The 20,842-nt window shown below is 35.2% G+C and overlaps 1 protein-coding gene across 13 annotated transcripts in view; it reads left to right on the top strand.

Moving 5' to 3' along the window:
• The window catches only part of BLTP1 (bridge-like lipid transfer protein family member 1), a 191,265-nt gene extending 174,823 nt beyond the window's left edge, over positions 1-16,442 (top strand). For all 13 annotated transcript variants that reach the window (XM_057704329.1, XM_057704334.1, XM_057704339.1 and 10 more), the window contains 12 exons: positions 1,105-1,242; positions 1,956-2,213; positions 3,101-3,251; positions 3,665-3,822; positions 3,939-4,131; positions 4,349-4,566; positions 7,430-7,681; positions 8,368-8,571; positions 9,891-10,085; positions 10,513-10,647; positions 13,151-13,316; positions 15,687-16,442. In XM_057704329.1, the coding sequence (XP_057560312.1) occupies positions 1,105-1,242; positions 1,956-2,213; positions 3,101-3,251; positions 3,665-3,822; positions 3,939-4,131; positions 4,349-4,566; positions 7,430-7,681; positions 8,368-8,571; positions 9,891-10,085; positions 10,513-10,647; positions 13,151-13,316; positions 15,687-15,903 (2,285 nt within the window). In that variant the 3' untranslated portion in view covers positions 15,904-16,442. The remainder of the gene's footprint in view (positions 1-1,104; positions 1,243-1,955; positions 2,214-3,100; positions 3,252-3,664; positions 3,823-3,938; positions 4,132-4,348; positions 4,567-7,429; positions 7,682-8,367; positions 8,572-9,890; positions 10,086-10,512; positions 10,648-13,150; positions 13,317-15,686) is intronic.
• The last annotated feature ends 4,400 nt before the right edge of the window (positions 16,443-20,842 follow it).

Here is a 20,842-nt window from a genome sequence, read left to right as displayed (position 1 = left end):
GGTATGACAACATCGTCCCTAAAGATGGCAATACTGTTGTGGGTAGATTTTATGTTAAGTGTTCTTACCACAAAAGCAACCAATATTATATATGTATTATCAAATAATCTGTTTACATTAAAAAAAGAAAAGGAATGATGCTTCAGATCGATGTTTTAGGAAGAGAGTTGATGGTAGAATCAAAAGAGGTGGTAAAGGGGAGAGATGCTTGAGGAAGCTGTTGATATAGACTAAGCAATAGGGGATGAGGGCCTGAATTGTGATAGTAAAAAAAGAGGAGGGAATGTTCAAGAGAAATATGAGAATCCACAAGCTTAAGGACAAGTATATGAGGAGCAGTAAAGGAGACAAGGATGCCTCAAACTTTTAGCTTAGGTGACTGAAGGGACAGTGAGGTCATTAACTTAGATAGAAAATAAAGAAGGAAACACCTCTACAACATTGAGGTGGAAGGGTCCGGTAGGCAATTGGCTAATGGGCTGTGTGGATATGGGCTCAAGCTGAAACAGGTTTGGGAGATGTTGGCGTATAAATGCAACAGAAGCTATGGTGGAGGAATAGAAGAGCACATGAAGCAGAAGCAGCAGTGTGCTCAGAGCAGAACCCTGGGAGACGGCCATCAGAATGCTTTCAGATTGACAAGTTGCTGCTTTTTGTCTGAAAGGAAAATAGTAGTTTTTGCCATACAGTTATTTGGTTTGCAGCTACTTTTGAGGAAATTTGTATTCTAGCTCATCCTGATGATTCATTTCGCATATTGGAGAAGAGCTCTAGAAAAGCTTTGTGTTAAAGCTGGAAGCTGTGTATAAGACCAATCTTTAGATCCTCTCTGAGAATTTCATAATAATAAGTGATAAAAGAATTCCAGTTTGCCCTCACCTCAAAAATGGAAATGGAACTAATAGTGCAGGATGTGCTATTTTTATCCTTTGTGGAAGGAACACATTATCACTTACTAATCATACTAGGTAACTTATTTTGGTATTTCATGAATTGTAACAGAATTATAATTCCGTTGTGTAATATCATGCCATATTATACCTACCATGTGAAAATGTTAAAGGTTTTGGAAGTGTGTTCTAACAAACTTTGTTTATGTATCAGCTGTTTGTGATATAGGGTCTGCTTCCTTTAAATATGATATGCGCCGCCTCAGTGAAATTCTGGCATTTCCAAGAGCTTGGTATAGGAGGAGTATTGCACGACGCCTATTCCTCGGAGACCAAACTATAAATTTGCCAAGTAAGCTTGTTTATAAAATTATAAATTAGACTTAGGCTGCCTTTCATTTTGATTACAGTAGTAACAAGATCCATGATTGATAGCACAAACTTCTGTCTTACTTGGTAGGTTGTACCCTACAGTTCTTTCACTCGTTCAACAAATGTCCATGGAGCCCCTTTAATGTGCTAATAACCACTGGGGATGCACTAGCATTGGAGGTCACAAAATACTTGCTCTCTCAGGGATTAGGTTCAGCTAATTTTTATTCTGTGATGACTACCCTATAATCTTTGTAAAATCTGGAAATGCAAAATTACATTTAACCAAGTTAATCGTGGTTAGTTAAACATGGAAAATATAAAATATTGGGGACATGCTACCATACTGCATTTTTTCTCTTGGACTTAGATATTGTTGTAGTATTACACTGTGTAAGTGAAAGGCAGAGTTAGCATGATACAGTAGAAAATATGAGAAATCTGGGTCTGGGTCTGTTTCCTCATCTGTAATATGGGACAGAGTGCCTGTCCTACCCATCTCATGGAGTTTCTGTGAGATTAAATAAAATAATATGCTGGAATGTACTTTGCAAACTGTACATTGTACAGTTGTCAGAGAACTGGAAGGAATATAAAATGTGATTAGAAATGCTGGAGTCGTGAAATTTCTTATTTTATAACATGGTAATATTATCTTGTTAATTTTGTTTTTGTTATCTACTTTTCTATTAGCATCTGGCCCAGGGACACCTGATTCCATTGAAGGTATAAGCCAACACCTTTCCCCTGAATCATCAAGAAAAGCTTACTGCAGGACCTGGGAGCAGCCTAGTCAGTCAGCCTCCTTCACCCACATGCCTCAGTCACCTAATGTGTTTAATGAGCATATGACAAACAGTACCATGTCACCAGGGACAGCAGCACAGAGCCTAAAGTCCCCAGCTTCCGTAAGGTCAAGGAGTGTGTCTGATTCTTCAGTTCCCCGAAGAGGTAACACTGCTCTCTGTTATCAGTAGTCCTCAAGTGCCCCAAGATAAAAAATCTTAATTAGTTACTCCCAGACTTCTGCCCCAACTGCAGGAAGTTGTTCTCTTGCAGGTTTTTATGGAAGACGTGGGCAGAGGGAGGGACCCCAAAGCAAACAACAAACACTTCACAGTATTTGCTAGCAGAAGAGGCAACTGGACAGCCAGTCGCTTTGAAAAGGGATAGGGGAGAGAGGAATGAGTATATTGTTAGCACGTTCCATATGGTACAGTTATTATTAGAAGTAAAACAGACCTACAATGTTGTAAAAGATACTTGATATTGAAAAAGTTCATCTTTGCATTCATTCAGTCATTCTTTTATCCAGCTGATATTTTTTAACTCTCTTATCTGCTGAACATTCTACTTGTGCCTAAGTATATAAAATGATGTAGTTCATGTCACAAACTGATTAGAGTATAATGAGCAACAGGACTCAAGATATATACGGAGTCCATAAGAACACAGAAGACAGGCACCCCCACCGGCCTCTGCATTTCAGAATGGTACCTGCCTTCCGAGTTCTCTTTTTGACAGCAGCAGCTTACTATTTTCTTCTTTGTTAAGAAAAGCCTAGGATGATAAATGTTCCGTGCTGCTATATCCCATGCATATAAAATGGAGGTCATACAGAACTTTATGAGCTTTCAAGAAGTAAGGCTGGCAACCGTTACTGAACATTCAGTAAATGCTGACTATTATTTGAGAGGCAGTATGACAGCTAGTAAATGTTAGGTTTTAACACAAGAATATCATAAGTTTACCTTCTGCATTATAGTGATAAGAGTTTTTGCTTTGTAATTGGCTGAGCATCCATGTAGATGAATGTATATTTGATTTTCTGTTTTTAGATTCACTTTCAAAAACATCAACTCCTTTTAACAAATCAAACAAAGCAGCAAGCCAACAAGGGACCCCATGGGAAACACTTGTCGTGTTTGCTATCAACCTGAAGCAATTAAACGTTCAAATGAACATGAGTAATGTAATGGGAAATACAACGTAAGCTATTCAGATACAAAGAAAATACATTTAATCATTAGTTGTAATTTTTCTAATTGTAGTAAGGCAATTCAAAACCTTTTTTAATGCTGAAATGTTTGAGACAGTAAAGACAGTAGATAAAAGATTATACATTGCTTTATTCTGAAAATGGTTTAATCCTAAAAATATTGTAACATAAAAACAGCACGAAATGTGCCCTAAAAAGATACTGAAAATGATAAGGAAAACAGCATAATTTTCTAGTTAAGAAGAAAGCTTCATCATTAATGTTAATATTCAAACGTTTACCATAGTTTTTATAAGAAATGTATTGTTTCATTGTCCAGTTTTTTTGAAATCATCTAACTTGTGTTTTAATTCATAACATTGGAAGCCATATGTCTAATTAATAACATTTTTCTTTTTTATAGTTGGACAACTAGTGGTTTGAAGAGCCAGGGCCGTCTGTCAGTAGGAAGTAATCGAGATCGAGAGATAAGCATGTCTGTTGGTCTGGGAAGATCACAGTTAGATTCTAAAGGAGGAGTAGTTGGAGGAACTATAGATGTCAATGCTTTGGAGATGGTTGGTATGTTGAAATTTTACAACTGAAAAATATATTGAAAAAAAGTATTTGAAAATTGTTTTCGATGAGTTTTTCCCATTAGGCATTTCTGTGAAAAGTAACTGTTGTTTCTCTTTTAGCTCATATTTCTGAACATCCAAATCAGCAACCCAGTCACAAAATTCAGGTTACTATGGGTTCTACTGAAGCTCGTGTTGATTACATGGGCTCAAGTATTCTCATGGGAATCTTCAGTAATGCTGATCTCAAGCTTCAGGATGAATGGAAAGTAAATCTGTATAATACACTGGATTCAAGCATGACCGATAAAAGGTATTTAGTAAAATATTACTTTTTCAGTACTTTACATGACTGGTCTTAACATATTTCCTATCATCCAGTGAGAAAACACAAAACCATTTTTCCTGCAAAGTGATTTTATATCGTACAATTAATATGAATGAAAAGCTGGTGGGGAAGAGACTTTTTCTTGTGCTTTTAAACTGTCTTCTGTAATACATATGATAAAAGATTCTGTTTTATGCTCTAGTGAGATTTTTGTCCATGGAGATCTGAAGTGGGATATTTTCCAAGTAATGATATCAAGATCAACTACACCAGACCTGATAAAAATAGGAATGAAGCTCCAGGAATTTTTCACTCAACAGTTTGACACCAGCAAACGAGCTCTGTCTACCTGGGGACCAGTTCCTTATCTTCCACCTAAGACAATGACTAATAACCTAGAGAAAAGTTCACAAGAACAATGTAAGAGTCAGAAGACTAAGACTTTATATATGCTTTATCTTTCACTAAATATATGTTAATTTAAAATAATATCTAATTTAAAATAGTATCCGTATACCATACTTACAAAGTGGTCCATATGCTTTTTATCCTACTCACTCAGCAAAATACCCAATTTCCTACCCGCCAGTGGAATTAGAGGCCATCATTTGGGAAGTCATTCATTCATTATCTCCTCCCCCGGCCACAACTCATCTACAATCATACCATTATTATAAATTACATCACTACATTACAAGTTAATTATTACTTTATTATGTAATTACAAGTTACAACTAATGATTAGATATATTTTCTTTTATTCCGAATAGCTTACCTTGTATTTATCACATTACTTATATTCATTTGACTGTTTAATACATACAACTATACTCCATGCTCTTGAATACTAATTCTGACAATACCATGTTCTGGTTTAGAGCATGGGCTGTGGAATCAGAATGTCTGAGTTTGGATTTATTAGCTGTGTCACATTAGGCAGATTATTATTTTCATTCAGTAATTCACATTTTTATTATATATCAACTGTGTTGTTAAGCACTGTTTTAGGCCTAGGAGATCTACTAGTGGAAAAAGTTCCCAACCTCATGGAGCTTACATTTTAATGGGAGAGACAGACCATAAGAAATTTACTAAGTAAGTATGTAAGATAATTTCAGGTAGAGAGAAATGCTGAGAAAAAGAACAAAGCAGGGGAAGGATATAGAGAATGACAGTCTGTGAGGATAGAGCTAGGCTAAGATCTGGGGAAGAAAGTGGGCTACTGAAAGGTGCAAAGCTCCTACAGTCGGGAAGAAACTTGCTTGTCTGAGGATCATTAAGGTGGCCCACTGTGGTGGATCAGAGTGAGCTGAGCAAGCAGGAAAATACTGGACGTGAATTCAGAGAGGCCAAAGATAAGATCCTTAACATGATGGGTAGCTACTGGAGAGTTTTGAACAGATTTGATATTATTTGATTAACTTCTTAAAAAATAATCCTTTTCAAAGCATCACTCTGGCTGCTGTCTAGGGGAACAGACCAAGGTGGTTAAGAATGAAAGCTAGGAAATCACTATAATGATTACCATTTCTGTTGCTACAGACATACATTACCATTATGAGGAGGATTTTCTGAGACTCCAGGCAACAGACTACAGTGGCTTTAACTAGAGTGATAGCAGAGACAGCACAGAGCAGTCAGAAGCAGGGTAATTTTTAATGCTTTATTATCACAGAGGCAGTGCGGGTGCACTGGGAAAACAAATGAGAAAGCATATACAAGCAAAAAATAAAAACACCACATTCCACCCAGAAATCATCACTGTGAACACTTCAGAGTATATACTTTCAGAGACTTTTCTCTGCATATATATATACACATACATATATATGTACTTTTCACTAAAACATTATTCATATTGTTTTGTAACCTTTTTCAGTCAACAGTCTCGAACTTTCCATTGTGCTAATTACCTCCTCTAGTCACCTCACCACAGTCCACAACTGACCTGAAATTATCTTTACAATTTGTTTGTCCAAACCAGTATATCCAATTCAAGATCAGGTTAAAAAGTTGGTTACATTCCTTTGCTCTTTTTAAATTCAGTATAGTCATTTTCTCAGTGACCTGACTTGCTGAAGAGACTTGGCCAGTTGTCCTGCAGAATATCCTACTTTCTGGGTCTTTTTCAGTTACTTTCTTGTGGTTTCATTATCTTGTTCCCCCTAGTCTCTGCATTTCCTTTAAACTAGAATTGGTATCAGACATATAGAGATAGAGAGATGTTCCCAAAAAGGCATGCCCTGGATTCTTCCAAAAAGTCTTCGTCATGGGAAACAAACAGACGACCTTAAGGAATTGTCTCAGGTTAAAGGAAACTAAAGAGATGCCAACTAATGCATGATCCTTGCCTGATCACGATGCATGATCCTTGGTTAGACCCAGAATGAGAACTGTGAAAAACAGCCAAAAGGATATTACTGGAATAAGTGGGGAATATAAATATGTGCAGTTAACCCTTGAGAAACACACGATTGAACTGCACAGGCCCACACACACACATTTTTTTCAATCGTAATGAATACTATGGTGCTGCACAATCTATGGTTGGTTGAATCCTGAGGAAGTGTGGATTCGGAGGGCCAACTATAAATTATATGTGGATTTTCGACTATGCAGAGGAGGGTCGGTGCCCCTAACCCCCACCTTGTTCAGTGGTCAGATGTGTATCTGATTCGTTCTTCTTGAACTTTAACGTGCACCTGAAACACCTGGAGAGCTTATTAAAATGCAGATTCTGCTACAGCAGATATGGGGTGGACATAAGAGTGAATTTCTAACAAGCTCCCAGGTGATGCTGCTGCTGCTGGTCCTCAGACCTCACTCTGGAGTCACAAGGGTATAAAAAAAGACTTCTTTTAAAGTGCTTAAAATCAGGGATCTGCCTTTAATTTCTAGGTCTTCTAATCACTGGTTCACTTAACCCCTTTTCTATTTCACTTGAAGAGTATAGATGAAATACCTACTTTACACAGTTACTGGGAGAACTGGATAAAATTTCATGCAGGCACTTTGTAAATCATTAATCATTACAGAAGCATTAGTTGTAATTATTATTAGCAAGTTGCTACTTTCCTTAGTTCTATCCATCCTTACACAACATCTTTTCCCAGATTGTATCTTTATTAGCTTCTGCTTAACGTTAAGCAGGGACTGAACTGTTGTTTTTATCCCTTATCTGAGTCACTTCAGCTGTAGCAACTAGCCACCTGCTGCCTTCCTACCCAGCAGTCAGGATGTTCATGCCATGCTGCAGGATAAGTGGTTTTTCGTTCTGTTGCAGTGCTCGATGCTGCTCATCATCGACATTGGCCTGGAGTACTGAAGGTGGTATCAGGATGCCACATATCCTTATTTCAGATTCCATTACCAGAAGATGGAATGCAGTTTGGAGGATCAATGAGCTTACATGGAAATCACATGACACTAGCTTGTTTTCATGGTCCAAATTTCCGTTCAAAATCATGGGCCCTTTTTCACTTAGAGGAACCAAATATTGCGTTTTGGACTGAAGCTCAGAAAATCTGGGAAGATGGTAAACTGACATTTTCAGCTTTCACTTTTCCCCATATTCTTATATGCTTATATATGACAAAGTAATTTTCTTTTCTCATATCTTTTATCTGTTTTTCTTATGGTATTTCTGAAGTCCATCTCTGTTTATTATCATGTATCTGACATTTCAAGGAGTTTACTGCCAATGAGTCAATATCTGTGAAGTCTGGGATGTGTTAAAGGACTTATTTCTGAACTTACTGTCTTACTCTGTTTCTTACTTAGGCAATTAAAGTTTCTGTTGCTGTGGCTGGCTACAGTCATAATAATAGCTACTGTAAATATTTCTTATAAAGACATGAAGAGAAGACACACAGTGGTAGTGCAAGGGAACTACCTTCCAGTCGAGACTATTTTACACAGCTTCTGTGAGCAGGCTGTGCTTTTACACTCTGTTTACGGTTTCTTTTAGCTTTAATTTTCTACTCTGGTTTCTTGATGAAGGAAAAAATGGTTGATGTTCTTCATCTTGTTGGGGATAGATCCAGTTATAACTAAAACAAAAAGTATTTGTGATTTTTTTTTTCTCACTTATGTACTCCTTAGTTTTACAACCTTCTCTATCTGTGTATGACTTCCTTAGCTAAATCTATGGCTCTAGGGCCACAACTCTCTTCTTGAATCTAAATGTAGTTTGTTACATTGAGAAACTTTTCCCCCCTCCAGGCTCTAGTGATCATTCGACATATATTGTACAAACACTGGATTTTCATCTGGGCCATAATACCATGGTTACCAAACCATGTGGTGCTTTGGAAAGTCCAATGGCAACAATAACCAAGATAACAAGGCGTCGCCATGAAAACCCACCCCATGGAGTAGCAAGTGTGAAAGAATGGTTCAATTATGTTACAGCCACAAGGAATGAAGGTTAAAAGTTTGATTCTTTGGAGAGATTTATTTTGCTTAGTTTTCTCTATTCTGGGCTCTGTTGACTGTGTTTAGAATTTAAGTGGAGGGAGAATTTACATTTCTTTAAACAAGTTTTATTGTATTCCAGCTGCCATAAGTAGCAATATTAGCACATGACTCACCACCCTAGTAGTGCAGCATCTCATGGACTACAATTCTTTTAGATGTAATTGATAACATTCAAAATAAAATTGGCTTAAATACATGAAATTAAGTGTACTGTATTATAATTTGAAAAATAGTTTTATAGTAATGTTCACATTGGAGGTTTGGGAAAGTTATTACACAACTAAGTAATAGAATACCAAAAATGAAGGTTCAGGATGGCTGGAATAAAATGAAACTAAGTATTAGTATTCCTGTGAAGTCCTAAGTTTAAAGAGTGCTTTTGATGAATTTTAAAATTTGATTAGATTCACTGGCCTTGTAGTAATTCAGTCATGAAAATTCTTATTCTGTGGTTTTTTTGTTAAAGTACTGCTTTTACCAGTCATTTCATCTGTATTAAAAAGCTGATGAGACTGAGACATGTCACGACTTGAATGTTTTACTTAAAAATGACCTCCTTTCAGAATGGAAAAGAAGATAGATGGCTTGGGCCTCATGGAAAATAGTTGTTATGCATAGGCAACTCCAGGAATCAGAAACTGTTAAAAATGTTCTGATAACAAAGGAGGATAAGGAAGTAAATTAGGAAATTTTGTAATGTGTTGACTATTCTACCTTCCAAATAGAAACTTTGAGGGAGGGAGTTCTTTTTGGCTGGGATACTGTGGAGGGGCTGTTAGCTGTATACCTAGGAAAATGCTAATTTTTATAAGATAACTCTAATGTGACCATAGCACACACACTGGGGAAAATCAGGACTTCTACTTCTTAATCATATTCTATGAAAGTGAAGTATTCAGTCTATGAAAAGCTTTGAGTTTAATAAAACTCCATAAATTCAGATTATGATTTCAATTGAGAATAGTATTCAAAATTTAAGAAATAAAAAAATACAATGTACTGGATTTATCCAAAATTATGTTATAAGCTTCAATACTGAAAACGGGATATGTATTTATATATGTATGTATATATAAATATGTCCATTTTTATATCTATGTAGGTATATAACTAGTCTCAAAATCAAAGCTGAAACATGGCTCTTTTTTTTTTAATGTCTTCCTTTTCCAGCTTTTTGAAATAAAAGTTCTGTGCATCAGTATCAAAGCTGTATGCTTATCGATGCCTGTTGGTTTAATTTGATTCTTATTGTCTTATTACACTTGTAGAGCTAAACCTGCTTCGTAATGTTGATGCTAATAACACTGAGAATAGCACTACAGTGAAGAATTCTAGTCTGCTGAGTGGATTCAGAGGAGGTTCTAGCTACAATCATGAAACAGAGACTATCTTTGCATTACCAAGGATGCAGCTTGACTTTAAATCCATTCATGTTCAGGAACCACAAGAACCTTCATTACAGGGTATGTGGAAAAACAATCTTTGGTTTCTAAAGTTAACTAAGAAAATTCTAAATGATCTTCAAAATTCTTTTTTCCCCTGGAGGTTATTTTTGTAATCTAATGAAATTGATTTTCTGGTTCAAATTGATTGAAATTCTTACTAGCTATATGACCTCTTGCAAATGATTTACTCCATTTGTGCCTCTTTCTCCTCAAATGGGGCTAATAGGACTTCATCAGGTTTTTATGAGGAATAAATGGCATATACTTGGAAAGTGCTTAGTAAACTATCATCATTCTGTAAATCACATACAGAAACTACTCATTTCTCTATAGTTGCATTTAAGTGGAGGCATTTACACGGACCCATGTAAATCCCTTGCTTACGGGAAGAGGAAAGGACTTATTTCAATGAATTTTTTACTACAAAAGAACTTTGCTATTGCAGATGCCAGCCTGAAGCCAAAGGTAGAATGCAGTGTGGTGACAGAGTTCACCGACCACATCTGTGTGACGATGGATGCTGAGCTCATCATGTTTCTCCATGATTTAGTGTCAGCTTATCTTAAAGAAAAAGAAAAAGGTGGGTAACGTTTTTGTTTTTGTTTTCTTTCAAGCTTCAGGAAAGGCAGTCCTCACTACCATTTATATGGATTTGTATGGTGTAGTGAAAAAACGGGTGGAATGTGTCTCCTTCCTCTATGAGTTACAAGTGTCAATAAATATATGTTAGTAACACTATGTGGTAGACTTTCTGAGCATCTGCTAGGTACGTGGCATTTTTTCCTAACCATATGTCAAATTGAATGGTGTTTTATACTTTACGAAATGTTTTCATATATGTTATGTATGTTATCAGGTCTAGTAAGGTATTCTCACAAAGTTGAAACAGAAGAGAAAACCTTTTTGAGGAAATAACTGCTAGTCAAACTGAAATGACTAGAGAAACAACTACATAATAAAGTTAGAAACAGTTATGTACATAATTGGGGAAACTGAATTAAATAAGAAGATAAATCTGTTTGGAATGCACAGAATATTCTCTTTATAAATAAATTTTTAGACCTCAGTAGTGGTACCTTGTTTTTATGAGCTAGCTAACATTGGTTTACTCACTGGAAACAAATGTTGGCCCACTAAGAAACATATGGTGACTCTAATATCCATATGGAGTTGTTTGAATATATTATGGTGTGTCCATACAATGAATACTCTGTGGCTATTTGAAAGAATGAGACAATTTAAAATGTCATGATGTGGAATGCTCTCTGAATATATAGTCTTTATTCACTCAATAAATATTTATTGTACAACTGTATGAATATGCCATGGTAAAAACAACAGGTGTGCTTTTAAAGAAAATTGCTTGGAATAGATGAAATTTGTTCAGATCACACTATAATACTGCTTCATTTTTTCCAAGAAGAAAGAAATACAAAATTTATCTCGTAGATATTTCAAAATAGCTTCATGATGAATATCTGAAGAAAACAAAGAGATTATCAAAAGACCATGTAGAAAGAGTGTAAAAGTAGCATACATAAATTGAATTGCTCTTCCATTACTATTCAATGTAGATGTGCCAAAAATTCAGTGAGAGTGAAAGCAATAATGATGGCTGGGAGAAATCTATGAGACATGCAAATAAAATGATTGCAAGCATATAATAGGAAATACTATGTATAATATTCATAGATCCAGTCTTCACATAGAGCAACAACATACACCATCACTGTTAATTCTCTTGTTTTCCTCTCTGCCGTGGAGAAACACAGATTCTAGATAAAGCTGTGAAGTTCAGAATTCTTTTCTAGTCTACTAGATATGAATGCCAGCCAGGCTTTCTTCCCTCAAGAATTATGTGGAACCTTTGTCATTTTATGAAGTACTGTGTTGGTCTGCCATGAACTGTGTATATTTCTTTTAAAAATTATTTTTTATAGAAATGTTGTAAGATATTATTTCAGTGGGAAAACAGGAAATAGGGACTTGATTATCAGACTTCCGATAACAAAATTATTACCTATGGGGATTTTAATTATAAAAATACTTTAATAACTAAGTATATTTTGTTTTTAAAAACTGAAAGCAAGTAGTTTGGGGCAAAACAAATATAAATATGCCTCAGAAAATTCTTAACAGCATGTAAGACTAGAGCAGAATCAACATATTTTTAGAACATCAAGATAAACTGTAGTACTGTAACCACCATCAATAATAAAGCAGAGCAACAGAGCAGGCAGTAACTGAAGACGCCTGTGTTCTGATGTGGTGTGACAGTACAGCTTCATTCCTACGTTCCTTCCCAATCAATATGCTATCCCACTGCTAATTAACAGTTACAACCAGAGCTGCATAATACAGTACCGTATTTCATATTAATCATTCTTTTATGCCTAATTTGTGTCTTGAAAACCTGTGCCCTATAGAAATGCTGTATTTATTAAAGATCAGATGAAAGCTACTTTTGTCTTAGACTCAATTTTAAATATATCATTTATGATTTCCAATTTTACATACTTCATTTTTAATGAAACATTTATTTTATTTCACTCAACTATGAAGAGTGAAAAGACCGCTTACCTAAAAAACTAAGTTAGTACAACTGTTCTAATATATATATAGCCATTAACATTAAAAAACCATTGAGTTGTATACTTTAAATGAGTGAACTGTATCTCAATAAAGCTGTTAAAAAGTCATCTACCTACAGGCATGTTTTTAGGAGCCCTGCAACTGTCCATTTCACTGCCCTATGTCTGCTATCAGATAAATCTCAGCATTCTTTACCATAAGTTTTAGGCACACAAATATATGTAAAACGTGCTGTTACTCAAAAATAAATGACATGTTATTTCTAATTCTTATAAGAGAATAAAATAACTTTGATATTGTCTTTCTCCAAGAAATACCAATAATTGGCACTTATGTATGGCTTATTTCAAAATATTTTTAAGAAATGTAATTGAGGCTTTGGCCATTTTATAAATAAAAATAAATGGAGCCAATTACTTTGTTCATATAGTGATTTAAAATAAATTTATAAGATATGTATTTGCAATATTAATATATCATTTTCCTTATAGCCATTTTTCCACCTCGGATTTTATCTACTCGACCAGGACAGAAAAGTCCAATTATTATTCATGACGAAAATTCCTCTGACAAAGACAGAGAAGATAGCATCACTTACACTACTGTGGACTGGAGAGATTTTATGTGCAATACATGGCATCTAGAACCCACTCTTAGGTAAGTATTTACCTATTTCCTATGAAATTATTATGAGATAAAGGTTATAAATAACGCAGCAGGTTAAATATGGTTTACCAAAAAATATTTTTATGTTAGTCACTTATAACCTCTACAGCTTCTGATATTTTTGCTGCTCCTTTTTGCTTTTGTAAGTGCTTCTAAGCAAGGCAAAAGAAGCACAAGCAACGGAGAATAGCTCAGTGCTGATTAGCTATCCTCTGTCAGTTAATCAGTAAAAAATGAGAGTAAGTTCACTTTCACAGTTGCTATTATTTTTTCACCATCTCAGCAGGATGTTATTTTCAGGTGTTTGAGGTAGCTACAATAAACTGTTTTGTATGATGCAGAAATCATACATCATCATTAAGGAACCTTACAATTTCTCACATATGACAATGAAATAGAACCTATAGTGTTACAACAAGGTTTTTCTGTCTGCATACTAAGCAATATAAAACCATCCTGAAATGTTAGATTTAATTTTGTCAGATTCAGGTTCCTTTACTGTGTCATGTTCTACTACAATCACAATCCCAGCTACATCACACTGTTTTCATAACCACATTACTAAAGTATTTTCTAGTTTTAATTCCATTAAATTCCTGCCATAATTAGTGGTACTTACTTTGTATGTCCCTGTGTGTGATTTAACACAACCTCCCTATTATTTTCCTCTTTCCTCTCATCTGTTTTATTAATCAAATTATAACTGTCCAAAATCATGCAATACCAGTATCAAAAAAAAAAAGTCCAGCACAACATTCTGCAGAATGATACATGTTTCATTTAGATAACATTATTATTCAGATATATTTATGCCACAAAATCATTCCAAACTAGTAAGATCTTCATTATTCAGTGAACTCCTATATAAGCAGAAAGTAGTGACTTTGTGTTAGTAATCTGTATTTAATAAAATTTGTTGTAACCAAATCAACAAAACACTTTGGTATTAATACTTAATATATTTGGTACATAGACTTATAAGAAATCTTACCAGTGTCAATACTCAGGAGCAATATTAAAACACTGCAAAGGTTCTAATGCAGAAAACTAGTATATATAAATCTCAATAAATGCAATGAAATTGACTATCTTTTAATTTAAAATAAGAATAAAAACAGTTAAATTTGCCATAAACGTGTGTGTATGTATATATATATAATTTTTTTTTTTTTTAGAAAACTATCAAGAGACTAGTTAAGTAATACTATATAGAGGTGGAGAACATGGTTAAGAGCTCTGGTTCTAAGCCCAGCTATATAGCATAGTGGCTGAGTGCCCTTGGCCAAAGGATCTAACTGCCTCAGGTGCCTCATATGAAAAATCTGGAACATGGTATTACCTATCTTCTGGGGTTGTTACAATGGTTACATGAGTTAATGCAAAATACTTATAACTGTTAGAGTTTTAGCAGACCAATGCTTAATACCCTCCTTTCTCTGCCTAAGTTCAGGATCAACTGAAAGAGCAAGAGGCAGCTGGAAATCAAAATTACAGCTTTAATACTGTTAAAGCTGATAACAGAGAGTGTGGTTTCGTGTCAGGCAACAGTGTCTTTCTATTCCAAAGTCCAGATTTGGACTTACCTACAGGGTCTCAATGATGCAGAACTCAAGTGGAGGTGGCAGGCAGAGGGATGCTAGAGTTGTGCAGTTAGCAGCCCTGTGTACTCACCAAGCTACAGGCAGCCATGAACAGTCTTGGGCTAACTACTTAGGGGCCTGACCTTGAAAAACCTATGGCTTGGATGAACAGTTCAAAATGAGTGGCTCCTAAAGAGCAGGTAGGGAGGAAAGGTACTGAACCACACTACTCAGTTCCTCTGTTAATTTGCCAATCAGACAAATCATCAATAAGGAGGCAGAGAAAGACCAGGAGTGTTTTACTGATATTCTTATATATGGAAGAAAATAGAAGGAATAGGGAGAAAATGGTTCTTCCTTCAAACATGTTTAGCACATAGCAAACACTTAGTAAATGTTAGCCTTTTTACCCCAGCTTTATTGAAGTATAATTGACAAAACGGATATTTTAAGTGTACAACATCATGATTTGATATACGTGTACATCATGAAAGGATTCCCCTCATCAAGTTAATTACCATCTTTTAGAATGAGCCAGATGTCCTTTAAAGGTTTAAGATGATCATGTAACTTGAGGCCTAAAATAAATTAATCACAATGAAATTCACTAAACTCCACTGCTTTGTAGGCTCACACACTTTTTGAGTGCTATTACAGTGAATCCAGGAACTGTAGGTTAGATAATTAGTTGCATCTACTGAAAGCATTTGTCTTGAACCTACCTTCAGGACTGTGCTGGGGCACTGTACTCCTTAATAATAATAATTTTAAATTATTTTAGATTAATTTCTTGGACTGGAAGAAAAATTGATCCAGTAGGCGTTGATTATATTCTTCAAAAACTGGGCTTTCATCATGCCAGGACTACTATTCCTAAGTGGCTTCAAAGAGGAGTCATGGATCCACTGGACAAGGTTTTGTCAGTTCTTATTAAAAAACTCGGCACTGCACTACAGGATGAAAAGGAAAAGAAAGGAAAAGATAAAGAAGAACACTAAAAAAGTAACTTGATCTGTGAACAAATACTGATTCTGTCCGTTAAACTTTATTACACTGGAGTGTTGGGTTTTTTTGTTTTGTTTTGTTTGTATAGTAAAATTATTTTAAATATCACTTAAAAAAAATTCTAATTTTGTGGCCATTATATTAAAAGTTTGTAAGTTAACCTGGTTTATTCTAGTTCCAGCATTCTGTATACAGTGAAGTATTGCATGATAATGTAAATTTTCTGAAGAACTAGATTAAAATATATAAATCTGCTCAGTAAGGTTTGTAATCGTATTATGTGCAATATGATTCCTGCATCTTTAAAATATTTTCAGAATAACTGTGAATTTCCTTTGTTACTGGCCATAACTTTTAGAAAGAAATCTTGTTGATAATGTGATTTTTTTTTTGGACATTAATTGCTTTTTCTTTTTTTTAAACTATAGACTTGTATAAATACCTATTTGTATATAGTTTGAGTAATTGTGATATGAATACCATGAAAGTATTGTTTGTAACTATTGTAATAAAGTCACAATAATTCATTTCAGTCTGTCATTGTTTGAGACTTTTCTTCCTTTTATAGCTTATTTTTATAATTAATAGATGCCCATCCTGTGTCAGTTACTGTTTTCATAGAAAATTCTTATAAAAATTAGCTCAGGGAAAGGTACAGCAGAGGCTTCAGAAATATTAGGTATTGTTCTATTTCTTAAGCTACTGATGAGTACACAGCTATTTGTTTTATTATACTATATTCTTTATATATTTAAATGTATCCTTTGTATTTATGAATATGTATAATATTATACATGTAAGTATAATAAATTTTAAAGAATAGCAAAATCTAAATAATATTCAAAGGTAGCTATAATACTGTTAATCACAACTGAGGTTTGAAATCTAGCCAAGTCAATACAGTTTAAAGGTTGGGTAAACAGTGGAACTGAAGAACCATGAGCTAGAAAACACCTCAAGAAAGCCTCTGGTGCAAACTTCTGCATTTCTTTTCTCTGACATATTAAAAACTCAAGAGTCAAGACACTTAACCAAGGGTGTGTGTGTGTATAGGTATGTATTAGATATGTATGTATTGTGTAAGTGTTGGCAGGGGAATAAAGAATTGCTATCTAAGGTCACACAGCAATTCAGCAGCACAACTAAAACTAAAACCTTAATTCTAGAGTCATAATTTTGTATTCTGCTAGACCATCTTATTCATCATCTGCCTGACCTCTGTTTCCCCTTGGCAGCCTTACAACTGGAGCTATAGGTACAACATTTTTGTTGGTCAAGCTTACCAGAGAAGTATCTAAGACAGTTACTTCATAAAACAAAATAAGTAAAAATTTTAAAAATTACTTCCTTGAGTTGTAATTCAGGTATTAATTTTCTGCTTCAAAGAAATAGTGTGCTGGTAGTAAGTTCTAAATGTTAAAAATTTCCTATGGCTTTCAATATTATTGATATATGAGATTACAAAAAAATGACGTAAGTATAAACTCTATTTCTGGCACTTACTGTGGTAACGTTATAAAAAGAAAAGGGCAATTTAAAATAAATCTGTAACTCTTCAAAATTTCTGTGGCTCTACTGGACAAAGCTTTGAGAAAACTATATTTGTGGATTGCTGGTAGGAATGTAAACTGGCACAACCCCCATGGAGGACAGTTAGGCAAGAGCTGTTAAAATTACAAAGGCATATAATCTCTTATTGAAGTCTCACTACTGGATATACCTGCATATGTGTGAAATAACTGTGTAAGGATATTTATTGCAGTATTCTTCATAATAAGTGGTTGGAAACAATTCAAATGTCCATCAATAGAAGACAGGTTAAATGAAATATGACAGACCCATGGAATAGTATGCAAAGCGTAAAAAAAAAAAAAGAACAAGGATGATCTCTATTTATTCTTGAATGAAAAAAGATACAGCCCTGTGTAGATAACAGTTTCCAGGCAGTGGGCTAAAATTATATTTTGAGTATCATGTATCTTATCCTATTCTAGTAAATCATACATCCAGATTTTCTGTAACATTCCAACGATGTAACAAAATCTAAAGGATTTTCTCCTGTAAAGATAATTCCTGGCCCCCTTTAGACCTGGGATTCACAAACTATCTGTAATGAAGAATCACTTTTTAAAAATTACCTATTTGAAGCACTAAATATAAATCTGCAGTACCAATCTAAACTGCCAAAGCAACACTTGTAAAATACAGTAAAGATCAATTATTCAAAATGAAAACATTTAAAAAAAACTCAAGAACATATAAAATACAAGCTCAAATTTTTAATATTTAGATTTAATTTTATTAGATTCAAGTATTGTGTTCTGTCAGTTGCTGTAAGAACTTCTAAATGCCCACTCTCTATTTCTATACTTCTTATAGAACATTAATAATTTATGGAGTAGCCTCAGTCCATGGACTACACTAAACAGAACTGCTCTAGAACCTTCTCTATTTTCACTATGGAATAATGTCTTCTAAAGTTAAATGGAATAAACCTGATTGCCTGCGTGGAATTGTCATTTTCTATGCAACCGGTAGAGCCAGACTCAGAATGCTTGCACGCTCCACACAGTGAAAGCTAGTTACCCATCTTCCTTTGTCATTAGCATATATTTTAAAGTCACTGGAGAATTCTGTTGTTGCTGTTGTTCCCATTTGGGACCTCAATTATAGAGTATCCTTAACCAGAAGTGTTAAATGGATAGACAGTCCTCAATTGGGCAAGACTCGGTAAGTTCTGGTTTTGTGAATTTTGTCTGCTTTACCTATGTAGGTCAGAGTTGAGAAACTGAAGGCCAGGAAAGGCTCTGAACTCAAGTTCAAACAGTTTGTTCAGGCAATGATATGTGACAAACCCTAGGAAAGTTCTCAGATGTCATTTTTTTTTATGTTATGTCATTTTTTTATGTTATGTCTTTTTTTAAGTTATGACATTTTTGTTATGTCATTTTTTGGTAAGATGTTGGGAGGTGTTTCTGGAGTAAGATGCTATTAAAAAGTGCCGAAAAGAGAGCAAATGCTGTCACGAGTGATGGCAAGTAGACCCTGGTCGTTAGGGTATACCCAGTGGTCTAGATATGGGGAATGATATTAGGACGTAACAACACAGCTTAAGCTCTCAGAATAAATACAGGTTGACTGGGCAGGTCAAGTCAACTGCCAAGTGAAATGGTACAGGATAGACAATTTGCTAAACTAATTTTCTTTGATAAGCTCCTTTCCCTGGCTTCATGTTTCCACTATGAGCGCCTTCCACCAGAATAATAACCCAGTTTCTTTCCCCATCTGTTGTTCACTCCTCCCCAGAAGTGACTTAATCCGTTTGGTGCTCTAGAGAAAAGAAAATGAGCAACCCTACTCTTCTCATTTCATCTTTTGAAGCCAGCCTGCAGACAACAAGGATGCAATTCTGATTTCTTCCCTTGTACATGTCGTAAAGGGCCAGCTGGATTTGTCCAGCTTGCATTGATAGAATGAGGAAGTTTGTGTATTTAGAGTGACAGCGACCACATTTGGCCAGACGGCTGAGCACATTTTCCAATTTAGATTCATTAGGCAATAAAGCTGACTTTTTTTTTTTTAACACCCGTATCTCTGATATGTGTCTCAATGAATTCCCACCTTTGGACAGGAGGAAGCAAATATTTATTGAGCTTCAGCATCAAACATCAGTAGTTTTTCTGCTTAAATACTTTACTAGTATTATTGTTACTATTACTTTATTATTACCGTTTCCTGTTAACAGGTTTATTCATTGTTTAATAGAATAAAAACTTACCTAACTTACACTGAGCGAAAGTTGATGCCCATGGGTTTCACTAGTTTTATCATTACGCATATGCAGCTGAACTTATAATGGCAGACTAGCCTACTAAAGATTCAGTGATTCCTCAAACTAAGAAAGATATATATAGCTAGGGTGCTGCCCTATATAATGTAGTAGATGTTTTCAACTAGTGATCAGTATCTCATACTGATGTATCTCTCATAAACAAAATAACTGAGTTGAAAGATAAAAGTATCTTCTTTCACTATTATACCTAACAAGTGCCTTCAAAATATATACCTTTTGTCCAATTCCACTGAAAAGAGCTCTCAGTATCCAAAGGAGGAATGTTTCCACTAGGAACACACAATGGTCTCATTAAATTAGAATCTGAGGCTGCCACCTAGTTATCTGGGTTTCCAGATGCCAAGCGGTTGAACTAGTAAAAGGTACCGAATAAAAGGACTGATTCTATTAATTGCAAGGAAATAGGGTTGCTACTACAATGGAGGCAACAAAGATGGCTCCAAGGTGAACCCTGAAGAAGTCTCTTAGTGCCTCTAAACGAGTGGCAGAGTTTAGCAACCATATGCATGTCCATTAGGGATCAGATCTTTCAGAAACAAAGATTAGGATGTTTTGGCAGATATTCTCAAAGGGTCTCCTATATTCCAACATCTTGCAAGCAAGACTCTAACCGCCCTTTGTTCAGGACTGTATTTTCAAGGATATTTGTACAGCAAACAACCCCGGAAAAGAGAGATAGTACCTACCACCAGAGCCAAGGGTAGATTTAACCTACAGCCTTAGAAAATACAGTGTTTCCTTCCACCCATTATAAAAGATTAGAGTTCTCTTAAGTTCAAAGGTTCTTCTCCTGTAACACAGTGCCACTGTGTGTGCAGCATTTATCCAGACCTATACATGCTGCTTCCATGGGACTTGAGAACAAGTAGAACCATTCAGACATGCTGATGCCCACCCTGTGAATAATAAAGTTCTTTGTCACTGACTCACGAGGCTTATGTGTTCTGCCAGCATCCATGAAACTGGGGCAGGTTAACTTTAAAGTTTTCAAGTACAGTAAAATCTCAAATCCTTCATAGATCTTGACAGATTATTCCACTGAATAAGGAGCCGCAATCACCTGAGACACTGACTGAGGC

This window comes from Hippopotamus amphibius, chromosome 13 (genome assembly GCF_030028045.1).
Source record: "Hippopotamus amphibius kiboko isolate mHipAmp2 chromosome 13, mHipAmp2.hap2, whole genome shotgun sequence".
Taxonomy (NCBI): Eukaryota; Metazoa; Chordata; class Mammalia; order Artiodactyla; family Hippopotamidae; genus Hippopotamus; species Hippopotamus amphibius.
The sequence above is the reverse complement of the archived record's forward strand: the minus strand, read 5'-3'. Positions and strand labels throughout refer to the sequence as shown.